Genomic DNA, 13,657 nt, shown 5'->3' on the forward strand with positions numbered 1-13,657 from the left:
AGCTCCAGCAATCATCTCCTCCGCCAGCTCCTGTACCTCCTCCGCAGCGAGTGGCCGCTTCTGGAATACGACTATCCTTGCCGGATAAATTTGATGGGGACTCTAAGTTTTGCCGTGGCTTTCTTTCCCAATGTTCATTACACTTGGAGATGATGTCGGACCAGTTCCCCACTGAAAGGTCTAAGGTGGCTTTCGTAGTCAGCCTGCTGTCTGGAAAAGCCCTGGCTTGGGCCACACCGCTCTGGGACCGCAATGACCCCGTCACTGCCTCTGTACACTCCTTCTTCTCGGAAATTCGAAGTGTCTTTGAGGAACCTGCCCGAGCCTCTTCTGCTGAGACTGCCCTGTTGAACCTGGTCCAGGGTAATTCTTCCGTTGGCGAGTATGCCGTACAGTTCCGTACCCTTGCTTCAGAATTATCCTGGAATAATGAGGCACTCTGCGCGACCTTTAAAAAAGGCCTATCCAGCAACATTAAAGATGTTCTGGCCGCACGAGAAATCCCTGCTAACCTACATGAACTCATCCATCTTGCCACTCGCATTGACATGCGTTTTTCCGAACGGCGTCAGGAGCTCCGCCAGGATATGGACTCTGTTCGCACGAGGCGTTTTTTCTCCCCGGCTCCTCTCTCCTCTGGTCCCCTGCAATCTGTTCCTGTGCCTCCCGCCGTGGAGGCTATGCAGGTCGACCGGTCTCGCCTGACACCCCAAGAGAGGACACGACGCCGCATGGAGAATCTCTGCCTGTACTGTGCTAGTACCGAACACTTCCTGAAGGATTGTCCTATCCGTCCTCCCCGCCTGGAAAGACGTCAGCTGACTCCGCACAAAGGTGAGACAGTCCTTGATGTCTACTCTGCTTCTCCACGTCTTACTGTGCCTGTGCGGATGTCTGCCTCTGCCTTCTCCTTCTCTGCTGTGGCCTTCCTGGACTCTGGATCTGCAGGAAATTTCATCTTAGCCTCTCTAGTCAACAGGTTCAACATCCCGGTGACCAGTCTCGCCAGACCCCTCATCTCTGAACTCTTTGATCGTCTCCAAGGTGCCCATATTTTTACCAAACTGGACTTAAGAGGTGCTTATAATCTCATCCGCATCAGAGAGGGGGATGAATGGAAAACGGCATTTAACACCAGAGATGGACACTTTGAGTATCTGGTCATGCCCTTTGGTCTATGCAACGCCCCTGCCGTCTTCCAAGACTTTGTTAATGAAATTTTTCGTGATCTACTATACTCCTGTGTTGTTGTATATCTGGACGATATCCTGATTTTTTCTGCCAATCTTGAAGAACACCGCCAGCATGTCCGTATGGTTCTTCAGAGACTTCGTGATAATCAACTCTATGCCAAAATAGAGAAATGTCTGTTTGAATGCCAATCTCTTCCTTTTCTAGGATACTTGGTCTCTGGCCAGGGACTACAAATGGACCCAGATAAACTCTCTGCCGTCTTAGATTGGCCACGCCCCTCCGGACTCCGTGCCATCCAACGTTTTTTGGGGTTCGCCAATTATTACAGGCAATTTATTCCACATTTTTCTACCATTGTGGCTCCTATTGTGGCTTTAACAAAAAAAAATGCCGATCCCAAGTCTTGGCCTCCTCAAGCGGAAGACGCCTTTAAACGACTCAAGTCTGCCTTTTCTTCGGCTCCCGTGCTCTCCAGACCTGACCCATCTAAACCCTTCCTATTGGAGGTTGATGCCTCCTCAGTGGGAGCTGGAGCTGTCCTTCTACAAAAAAACTCTTCCGGGCATGCTGTTACTTGTGGTTTTTTTTCCAGGACCTTCTCTCCGGCGGAGAGGAACTACTCCATCGGGGATCGAGAGCTTCTAGCCATTAAATTAGCACTTGAGGAATGGAGGCATCTGCTGGAGGGATCAAGATTTCCAGTTATTATTTACACCGATCACAAGAACCTCTCCTACCTCCAGTCTGCCCAACGGCTGAATCCTCGTCAGGCCAGGTGGTCTCTGTTCTTTGCCCGATTTAATTTTGAAATTCACTTTCGGCCTGCTGATAAAAACATTAGGGCCGATGCTCTCTCTCGTTCCTCAGATGCCTCTGAAATTGAACTCTCTCCTCAACACATCATTCCTCCTGACTGCCTGATTTCCACTTCTCCAGCCTCCATCAGGCAAACTCCTCCAGGAAAGACCTTTGTTTCTCCACGCCAACGCCTTGGGATCCTCAAATGGGGTCACTCCTCCCATCTCGCAGGTCATGCGGGCATCAAGAAATCTGTGCAACTCATCTCTCGCTTCTATTGGTGGCCGACTCTAGAGACTGATGTGGTGGACTTTGTGCGAGCCTGCACTATCTGTGCCCGGGATAAGACTCCTCGCCAGAAGCCCGCTGGTTTTCTTCATCCTCTACCTGTCCCCGAACAACCTTGGTCTCTGATTGGTATGGATTTTATTACTGACTTACCCCCATCCCATGGCAACACTGTTATTTGGGTGGTCGTTGATCGATTCTCCAAAATGGCACATTTCATCCCTCTTCCTGGTCTTCCTTCAGCGCCTCAGTTGGCTAAACAATTTTTTGTACACATTTTTCGTCTTCACGGGTTGCCTACACAGATCGTCTCGGATAGAGGCGTCCAATTTGTGTCTAAATTCTGGAGGGCTCTCTGTAAACAACTCAAGATTAAATTAAATTTTTCTTCTGCATACCATCCTCAATCCAATGGACAAGTAGAGAGAATTAACCAGATCTTGGGTGACTATTTACGACATTTTGTTTCCTCCCGCCAGGATGACTGGGCAGATCTTCTACCTTGGGCCGAATTCTCGTATAATTTCAGAATCTCTGAATCTTCCTCCAAATCTCCGTTTTTCGTGGTGTACGGCCGTCACCCTCTTCCCCCCCTCCCTACCCCCTTGCCCTCTGGTCTGCCCGCTGTGGATGAAATTTCTCGTGATCTTTCCACCATATGGAAAGAGACCCAAAATTCTCTCTTACAGGCTTCTTCTCGCATGAAGAGATTCGCAGATAAGAAAAGAAGAGCTCCTCCCATTTTTTCCCCTGGAGACAAGGTATGGCTCTCCGCTAAATATGTCCGTTTCCGTGTCCCGAGCTATAAGTTGGGACCACGCTATCTTGGTCCTTTTAAAGTTTTGTGTCAAATTAATCCTGTCTCTTACAAACTTCTTCTTCCTCCTTCTCTTCGTATCCCTAATGCCTTTCACGTCTCTCTTCTTAAACCTCTCATCCTCAACCGTTTTTCTCCTAAATCTGTTCCTCCCACTCCTGTTTCCGGCTCCTCGGACATCTTCTCTGTCAAAGAGATTTTGGCCTCTAAAAAGGTCAGGGGAAGAACTTTTTTTTTAGTGGATTGGGAGGGTTGTGGTCCAGAAGAGAGGTCCTGGGAACCTGAGGACAATATCCTGGACAAAAGTCTGATCCTCAGGTTCTCAGGCCCCAAGAAGAGGGGGAGACCCAAGGGGGGGGGTACTGTTACGCCGAGCGCTCCGGGTCCCCGCTCCTCCCCGGAGCGCTCGCTACACTTCCCTCACTGCAGCGCCCCGGTCGGTTCCACGGACCCGGGGCGCTGCGTTACTACCTCCGGCCGGGATGCGATTCGCGATGCGGGTAGCGCCCGCTCGCGATGCGCACCCCGGCTCCCGTACCTTACTCGCTCCCCGTCAGTTCTGTCCCGGCGCGCGCGGCCCCGCTCCCTAGGGCGCGCGCGCGCCGGGTCTTTGCGATTTAAAGGGCCACTGCACCGCTGATTGGTGCAGTGGTTCCAATTAGTGTTTACACCTGTGCACTTCCCTATATCACCTCACTTCCCCTTCACTCCCTCGCCGGATCTTGTTGCCCTAGTGCCAGTGAAAGCGTTCCTTGTGTGTTCCTTGCCTGTGATTCCAGACCTTCTGCCGTTGCCCCTGACTACGATCCTTGCTGCCTGCCCCGACCTTCTGCTACGTCCGACCTTGCTTCTGTCTACTCCCTTGTACCGCGCCTATCTTCAGCAGCCAGAGAGGTTGAGCCGTTGCTAGGGGATACGACCTGGTCACTACCGCCGCAGCAAGACCATCCCGCTTTGCGGCGGGCTCTGGTGAAAACCAGTAGTGACTTAGAACCGATCCTCTAGCACGGTCCACGCCAATCCCTCTCTGGCACAGAGGATCCACTACCTGCCAGCCGGCATCGTGACAGTACCCTTAAACAATGTTTACACTATGGAATCTCTGGCCGGAAAATTCTCTCTAAACGGCAATGTATTCCGCTTGGATTTCACTAAAAGAGTCACTAAAGGCATTCTTTCAGTGGCAGAAACTCCGCTGCTGAAATTCCAGAGTGTGGATTGTGCAGTGGATTCCATTGACAACGATAAGACTCTGCTGCATTGAAATTTGCAAGCACAGTAACTAATTCTAAGGAATGGGTAGATAAATTGATGCGCAGACAGGATTGACCCATTCACGTGCTGATGCCTGAGCATGTGAATTGCCCTTTTCTTATGAGTCTGAGAGATAAAGTATCTCACATAAGTGAATACACCCCTCACATTTTTGTAAATATTTTCTTTTTTCATGTGACGACACCGAAGAAATGAGACTCTGCCACAATGTAAAGTAGTGAGAGCACAGCCTGTATAACAGGGTTTAATGTTGTGTCCCCTCAAAATAACTGAACACACAGCCAATAATGCCTAAACCTTTGCAACAGAAGGGAGTACACCTCTAATTGGAGATGTCTAAATTAAGCCGAAAGTGTCAATATTTTGTGTGGCTACCATTTTTTTCCAGCACTGCCTTCATTCTCTTGGGCATGGAGTTCACAGAGCTTCACAGGTTGCCATTGAATTCCTCTTCCACTCCTCCATGATGACATCACTGAACTGGTGGATGTTAGAAACCTTGCGCTCCCCCACCTTCCGGTGAAGGATGCCCCACAGATGCTCAATAGGGTTTAGGTCTAGAGACATGCTTGGTCAGTCCATCATCTTTACCTTCAGCTTCTTTAGCAAGGCAGTGGTTGTCTTGGGGGATTGTTTGGGGTTGATATCATGTTGGAAAACTGCCTTGCGGCCCGGTCTCTTAAGGGAGGGGGATCATCTGCTTCAGTACATGTTGTCATCAAAGTACATGTTGTCATTCATCGTTTCAAGACCATAACACCCCCACCACCGTGCTTGACTGTAGGCAAGATGCATTTGTCTTTGTACTCCTCACCTGGTTGCCACCACACACGCTTGACACCATCTGAACCAAATAAGTTTATCTTGGTCTTACCGGATCACAGGACATGTGGGGAGATTTATCAAAACCTGTCCAGAGGAAAGGTTGCCGAGTTGCCAATAGCAACCAATCAGATTGCTTTCCTTTTTTTACAGGCTTTTTTCAAAAATTTGCCTCTGGACAGGTTTTGATAAATCTCCCCCATGGTTCCCATAATCCATGGCCTTAGTCTGCTTGTCTTCAGCAAACTGTTTGCAGGCTTTTGTGCTTCATCTTCATAAGAAGTTTCCTTCTGGGACTACAGCCATGCAGACCATCTTGATACAGTGTGTGTTTTTTTGGTTTGAAAACTGACAGGCTGACCCCCCCGCATCCTCTGCAGCAACGCTGGCAGCACTCCCAAACGACAACCTCTGGATATGTGTAGAAATTAGATTTTTTTTTTTTTTCTGAGACTTTGAACTTTTAATAATCTGAATTGGTTTTCAGGAATACTTATTGTTACATGTAGCATCCTTTACTGATGCAGGACTTTATTATGCTATTTGTTTTTCATTTAAAGTCTGCCATAGTTCATGTCCTTTCCCTTTAAAGGACTCCCAACACTTCCTTCCCTGGACTGCCGCCACAACACTTTTTAAACTCAACATTTCTTCTACTGTGGGACCGTACCATATGAATTGAAGCATTGCATTATCTCCTCTGTTTAATATTTCATAAAATGTGTGTGGTTTATAATTTTCTAGAAGACTAGATTCCGTTACTTCTTTGCAAACGTTGCATGTATACTTTAACACTAATTTCCAGATCTGGCTACTTACAGGGCTCAATGGCAACTATCTGATTCTAACTCCTCCATTCTAGGCCCTTGAATATCAAGTAGCTTTATGTTAGCTGAATGCAGACTTCCTGCGGTGTCACTGCACAAGGTTCTGGACATTGTCCCAGTTTATCCACACAACCCTATTTTCAATGAAATTTAGCTGCCAACACTTGGCCCCTTAAACATGGATTGATGTTGGCACCCAGATGCTGGTATATATAAAGCAAAACAGCAGTGCACTCAGTATTTAATCACAGAACCCCTCATTTAGCTGAAACAGTATGTATTAAGTGTATAACTGATAAACGTATACAATAAAGAAGTACAGGCTGTGTACAACTTGGCATCCCCCTGGCAGAGGCTACATTGTCTAGAACTGCCAATCATCTGACGGCTCCTTCACCAACTGGATAATCAGCGTAGCATGAGTTTTGTATTGGAATCCAATTTATGGCTCTTTTGTGAAACCTCGAGATCTCTGCTTCCATTAGCTTGGGAATTTGCTCAGTTCATGATGTTAAAATGTGTTTTATACGTGCTTTATTAATTTTGGATTTCATAGTCCTTTTTTTTTTTTTCTTTTAAACTTATTTATGGAGGGATGTTACATGAAGACAACCCCACTACAAGAGCAGTTTCCGATTCTAGCAGACTTGTATTACATGAAGAGCCATTCATCTGTATGTAAGCTGGGTACTAGTACATTTCTCTTACAGCTGCCACAGCTTCTCCTAGCTAGCACCTGATTTTTCCAAGAGCTTCTTATCACTCCAGCGTCTGTGTTTAGAAGAGAGTTGATCCTGATGAGATAAGTCTTTCAAATACATTTTCCTACCATATATAATTAACACCTTTTAAGCATTATGAGTGTTATGACACATTATAATTGATCATTATTGATGGTCCCCCTTACTGATCACTAGATACAATCTGAGTCTGAAGTCCCCTGTTCATTCTAACTTGCACCATTGTGGCATAGAGGAGTGTGAATGGAGAGGCCACTCTAGGAGGACTAAAAGAAACAACTAAGCTCAGCACGGTTGACTTAAGATAAGTGTACAGTATATGGTGGGAGATTCCCTATAAGCAGAGGTGCCTACTAAACAAAGATGGAGTTAAAAAGCATCTACATGTAACATAACTTTTAGGCTAGACTCATAAAAAGTAGCACAATTTGTTACATACATTTTAAAGTTTAAAACATTTAAATTAAGACATTTTCTTACCCAGTGGCATTTTAGCCCCTGACATTTTTTTTAAAGGCAGCCGCGGAACTATAAATATAGCAAAATTAACCATACTCAATTGCCTGATCCCTTGCAGCTGCAATTCTGATGACTTCCGGCCCTGCCGCTTTCCTGTGGTGAGCTGTCCCCTGAAAAAAACTGCTTGCTCAGCCAATCACCAGGCATAGTGGTGTCCTGCTTCATGATTGGCTGAGTGGGAAGTTCCTGCATGGATCATGTGGACATGCCACAGAAACCAGGAAGCAGCAGCAGGGGCAAGGAGCCACTGGAACAGTAGCTGTGTGCTATCAGGGCAGGAGAGTGAGTTGTGTTTCTTTTATTTTTTTTTATAGCAGCCTGGCTTACTTTATATATATATATATATATATATATATATATATATATATATATATATATAATATAAAAAAAAAAAATTTTGAGGGGGGGGGGGGGGTACAGCTTTAAAGTCTGATAACGCTTTTGGTATCCTGCATATATTTTGTTTACATTGAACTCTGCACCATGAAATCTGTAGCTTTAAATCCTCCATATCGAAAATGCACCATGTGTAGATGAACCATTCCAACGTGGATGCCAGCTACAAGGGCTCCCTGGAAGCGAAGATATCCTTCATTGTTAAAGTTTACTCTGGATTGAGGTTCTGCTCTTTCAGTGTATATTCTTTTAGTATATAAGATGTTTAGTGTTTAGGAATGTATGCTCTGACCTTCTTACCTTGGGTAACACTCTAACCAGGGCATACTAGACTGGCACTAACACAGACTTTGTTTAGCTAATGATGTTCTTGCGTGCCTCTAGTTCCTTTGTGTGCTGCTTGTATTCTGACAGATCTTCTTGGCTTTAGTCCTGCAGTGGATTTCTAGCTGTGAAACTCTGTAGGGCCGGGATTTCTTGTCTTCTGGGTATCAAATAAGTAATGAGACCTTAGGGACTTTCCTGATGTGACTGTTGGGATGAGTTGGGAGACTGTGTTCTAGTTGTCAGTGCGCACTCCAACACAACTCTGCAATGCTGTTTGCAAAACAACAGGCCGATGATATAAGAACATTTGTGGCTTCTATATGTCCTAGTCCTTTTGGAATATTACAGCTGCTATATGGTGTGACAAACCCATCAGTAAATGGTATGTATATCTTGTGTGAGTCATTCCTGTTCTGTTTATCTATTGTAGATATATTGGATGCTCCTTCTGTTTGTTTGCTGTGATTCGAACAGTATTTCAAAACATTTTATTATATTACAGTATTTCAAAATATTTAAGCAAAATATATTAAGTCTATTATGCCCTGCACTTGGCATCACTAGGGTTAATTTTCTTATGGTTCCAAACAGGATTTATTGTATTGGCAAACAATCACACCCATGTAGGCTACCCAACTTTTTCTTTTACTATTTACACTTTACAATTTGTATAGTTGTGAAGAATACCAAAAAATTTGAAATATTTTATTTACAAACATAAATGTATAAATCATTACTTTGTTGGACTAAAGCATGTAAAGAAATAGTGACTTTTGAGGACTGCCATATAGACATTAATATAGTGGTGTAATATGCTAAAGCCATCAAGCTTCCATGGTGCCTTTCCTGGCCAAACCCTTTTTAGGCAGAGTATACACAGTGGTTTACTAAAATGGTCTAATTCTTAGACAGTATAAATTTGGACTAGACAGTGCTTGAATATGTCAGGTTTATCACAGTGACTTGGAATGTTAGACAGTGTAAGAATGTGTTAGATAGATATCTATCTATCTATCTATCTATCTATCTATCAAAATTTATACCAATTATTAGTTGGCACAAATTGCCCCAGAATCTTTCACATGGGGTCACATCTTAAGCCATACTCCCTTTTTTGTAACCAAATACCACAACCCTTTTTGTTGGCAAAGTGTGAAAAAAACATAATAAATGTGCTGAAAGTCATGTAGGCCAGTTTATTTGCACAAAATTATGCCAGAATTCTGGTACAATTGCAACAGTAAATCTTCCTTAGTATTTTGTGTCAGTTTTTCATTTTTTTTTCAAAGCCTAAGTGCATTCAAAGTGAATAGAAAATGAAGTGAAACCTCTCCACCTCTATGAGAAAACCAGCTCTTCATGTTATGTGACAGATTTTCAGTCCACCATACATTATGCATACTGCACATTTTCTTTGAGAAGACCACTTTTCAGTGCAATGTTTGGATGGTCTTCTTAAAGGTTTAACTGAATAAATAAATTACATTTGCCTTTCCTTTCTATCCACTATCCACTTCTGGATTTAGCCTAAAAATTTTGTGTGAATCCCTAATTAAAAACACAACTTTTTGTAATTTCCTGCACCATACCATAAGAGTTGTTGGGAATCTTGCACAACTATGGGTAGTCTTACCAGACTTTGCACGGCCCAATTAGCTCCAAAACCAAAGGCATAACTTCCTGTATTATTCAGGTAGCCATACTGTGGCATGGCATGTTTTTGATTAGGGATGCCCCCATGCCATTTTTTTTAAGACCGAGTACGAGAACTGATACTTTAATTCAAGTACTTGCCGATACCAAGTACGAGTACTTTTATTTTAAAGGGAATCTGACACCAGGGTGACCTGAATTCTGGCGCTGCTTACCGTGCTGATATGTGGGTTCCTTGTTGTGTACAATGGAGGCGGCTGCTGTAGTATGAGCCAAGATTTCTCTCTTCTCCATTGGACAGAACAGGGAATTTGCATTGGAGGCGAGAACGATGTCGCCAGAGCGATTGCGCTGATGTTCACATAGTGAGTAGTGGTAGAAACCTGGTCACCTGCACTATCTACATATGAATTGAAGTTAGTGCAGGTGACTCTGCTGTAAGATTGCCTTTAATAGTAGGTATTATCCACTTGTAGGTAGTATAGATAGCTGCATACATTAGTAGCAGCCCCCCTGTAGACCGCAGCCCCACCCCTGTAGACCACAGCCCCCCTTGTAGACAGGGCCCCCCTTGTAGACAGCACCCCCTCTTGTCCCCCTTGTAGACAGTGCTCCCTCTTGTCCCACTTGTAGACAACAGCCCCCCCCTTGTAGACAGTGGGCCCCCTCCTTGTAGACAAGGAGCAGGGTCCCCCCTTGTAGGGAGTAGGCCAGCCCCTTATAGACAGCAGGCCCCCCCTTAAAGACAGCAGGACCCCCCTTATAGACAGAAGCCCCCCCTTATAGACAGCAACCCCCCCTATAGAAAGCAGCCCCCTCTCTTGTAGACAGCAGCCCCCCCCCCCTTATAGACAGCAGCCTCCCCCCTTATAGACAGCAGACCCCCCCCCCTTATAGACAGCTCACCTGTGGCTGTCCTCGGGTGTTGCCGCTCCGCTGTCCCGTTCTCCCGATCGCATCATTGCGTCCTATGGAGGAGCATATGACATACATGTCACTCTGCTTCCTCCGTAGCGTTACGCTGGGCGCAGGGGAGGAGGAGTGACCTCTATGTCACATGCTTCTCCATGGAACACCATGATGCGATCGGGAGAACGGGACAGCGGGCGCAGAGCAGCAGGTATCAGACATGGTATCGGGGACATTTAACGAGTCCCTGATACCATGCAAATGCCGAGTATCGGCTCCGATACTAGTATCGGTATCCCTATTTTTGTTTGGTAGATTCTTGTGCCAAGTGATGTATCCTGTTGTATGTATTCATTAGGGGGGTCATGCATAGTATTTGATTTATATTATGTGCAGGTAGCACACTACCAAGAAAGCAAGTTGACTGACACTCCCTAGTGCCCATAGTGCCAAAGATTTGATTTAAAGGAAACCTTTAGGCAAGACTATTCAAATTTAGTGCTTTATTGTAATATAGTGTATTATATTGGTGTTTTCTGTTGCCTTCCAGCTAACATTTGGCCACACTGTATTTTTATTGACAGGTTTTCTGGTGTTAGTGTTGTTTCCCCACCAAAAAATAAAAAAAATAAAGTGTAAAACCATCCTTAAAGGGGTACTCCACTGGAAAACATTTTTTAATAAATCAACTGGTGCCAGAAAGTTAAACAGATTTGTAAATTACTTCTATTAAAAAATCTTAATCCTTCTAGCTGCTGCTGTATGTTCCAGAGGAAGTTCTTTTCTTTTTGAATTTCCTTTCTGTCTGACCACAGTGCTCTCTGCTGACACCTCTGTCCATTTTCAAAACTGTCCAGAGCAGGATAGGTTTCCTATGGGGATTTGCTTCTACTCTGGACAGTTACTAAAATGGACGGAGATGTCAGCAGAGAGACAGAAAGGACATTAAAAAAAAGAACTTCCTCTGGAACATACAGCAGCTGATAAGTACTAGAAGGATTAAGATTTTTTTAATAGAAGTAATTTTCAAATCTGTTTAACTTTTTTGTACCAGTTGATTATTAAAACATTTTTTGTCCAGTGGAGTACCCCTTTTAAATGTTCCCATTTTGTACTGTATCTGGATTTGTAGCATATTGATATCTGAGATTTTATTTTGTAGACCAGTGTTCCCCATACCTGTTTCTGTCCAGTTGCTGCAAAACGACAACTCTCATCATTGTTGTTGGGGCTTGCTGGGAATTGTTGTTTTGCAACAGCTGAAGAGATACTGGTTGCGGAGCGGTGTTGTACATTATGTCCATGGCTGCTGCAGTATTTAATAACACATAATTATATACAGGGTGGATTTTGTACGTAGGTCTCCTCCACTGATACTTTATGAAATATAACTGCCATCCTTGATCTGCTTTTTGGGGTCCTCCTTAATATTGTTTGGTGTTTAGTTTTGCTTTAGTTGACGTTTTCATAGTATTTGATCTGTTTACTTAGCGTCTTTACCTTTTTATAGATGTTCAGTTTTCAGAAGATCGGTAAAAAAAAATGGGCAAGAGCATTCCTGGTAATACCGTAATACGTAGTATAAGAAGAAAACGTTGCTGAAGTTGAACATAACAAGAATTCTTACAGTTTTTTCTTCATCTTCTTTCTAAGATGTTTTCATTTGATAATTTGAGATCACCCGCTACATGAGGCAACTTTTCAAATGTCATGTGAATGCAGGAAGAGACAGTTACTGAGAATGTTGCTCAAACTGCACAAGGAAAGAAAGATAGTGGAGCTTTCATAATGATGAGATGCTTGTCACATTCCCTTATCGAAGGCTGAGAACAACAGGTTGTGAAACTATAAAATGACATTGACTTAAAGGTGTTTGCATGTACTGGTGATAATAGATAAAGTATGCCATAGGTCTGTAAGCACTTAATGTACAGGGCCACCCAGATTCATTGCAAGAACTACAGTGAAGACTGACACTACTATAGGCAGAGGAGAAAGATCACAAAAGTCTCATTTGCCATAAATTAGCACATGTTAATAAGTAAAGAAATACCAAAGAACTGAAGTGAACGGTATAGACCAACCTACATGTAATATTATACAACCACATGTAATATTATACAACCACATGTAATATTATACACAGAACTCCAATATCAGACAAGGCAATTGATAGAAATTTTGCAGACAGAAAGCTGTAGAGTTCTAAGTCACATTTTCACTTGACAATGCCATACCCCGAGAACCACTATATAAGATCATATAGAAAAAAGTAAAGAAAATCTTTCCCGTGCTTGGTTAGCTGTATCACTAATCTGCAATGATCAGCACTGAGGTAGAGTAATCCTCTGATATCAGATGTGCATATGTGTCAAAGTACAGATTAGACATGTATACATTTATTCTACTAGTTTATCTGCCCAGATGTAATCTGTATATCATTTAAGTTTCCATAAACTGTTATATCACAGTTCTTATGTTAGTTTATGTATTGGCAAACTTTGGTGGCTTTATTGCCTTAAAGGCCACAAGAGGCCCTTCATGTAGGGTTGCCACCCAGACGGTATTTTACTGGCACAGCCGGCGTATTAATGCCTCTGCCGGTAATTTTGTAGAAAATATATGCAAAAGCCGGTATTTTATAGGAAAGAACCCCCCCCCCCCCGGCCACTGTGGACAGAATCTGATGATGCGCCCTTAGCCCCGCTGCCCTGGCCCTGCCTGCATCAGCCGCCGCAGCTTACTGTTGTAAAGTCACAGTCCGTGCTCCACAATAAGCAGCCGGCGGTGGCTCCAGGGACTGACCAGGGACGACCTGACATTGGGCGGAGGAGCCGCGCAGGAAGATGTCCCCCCGTCAGTTCCGCCCACCAGCGCTGAGAGAAACTGGTAGCTGCCTTCACGCTTTACCCGAGCCTGCTGAAAACATACAGGCCAGGTACTAGGTACAGGCAGCAGTGGCACAGGGTGATCAGTGGGGGGGGGGGGATCAATTGAAATGAGTAAAAGATTATGGCACAGGGGGTGGGAATCATTTGAAATGGTTGAATGGTTATGGCACAGGGGGGATCGTTGGGAGAGGGGGAGAATCA

At 44.2% G+C, this 13,657-nt stretch overlaps 1 protein-coding gene across 12 annotated transcripts in view; it reads left to right on the forward strand.

Annotated features, from left to right (window-relative positions):
• The window catches only part of IKZF2 (IKAROS family zinc finger 2), a 103,977-nt gene that overhangs the window by 54,065 nt on the left and 36,255 nt on the right, over positions 1–13,657 (forward strand). Inside the window, exon 2 of one of the 12 annotated variants that reach the window (XM_056534220.1) lies at positions 12,219–12,401. The exons of the other annotated variants lie outside the window; for them this stretch is intronic. Coding sequence (XP_056390195.1) covers positions 12,362–12,401 — 40 coding nt within the window. The 5' untranslated portion in view covers positions 12,219–12,361. The remainder of the gene's footprint in view (positions 1–12,218; positions 12,402–13,657) is intronic. 12 annotated transcript variants of the gene reach the window in all.

Source organism: Hyla sarda, chromosome 8 (assembly GCF_029499605.1).
Source record: "Hyla sarda isolate aHylSar1 chromosome 8, aHylSar1.hap1, whole genome shotgun sequence".
In the NCBI taxonomy this organism is placed as follows: Eukaryota; Metazoa; Chordata; class Amphibia; order Anura; family Hylidae; genus Hyla; species Hyla sarda.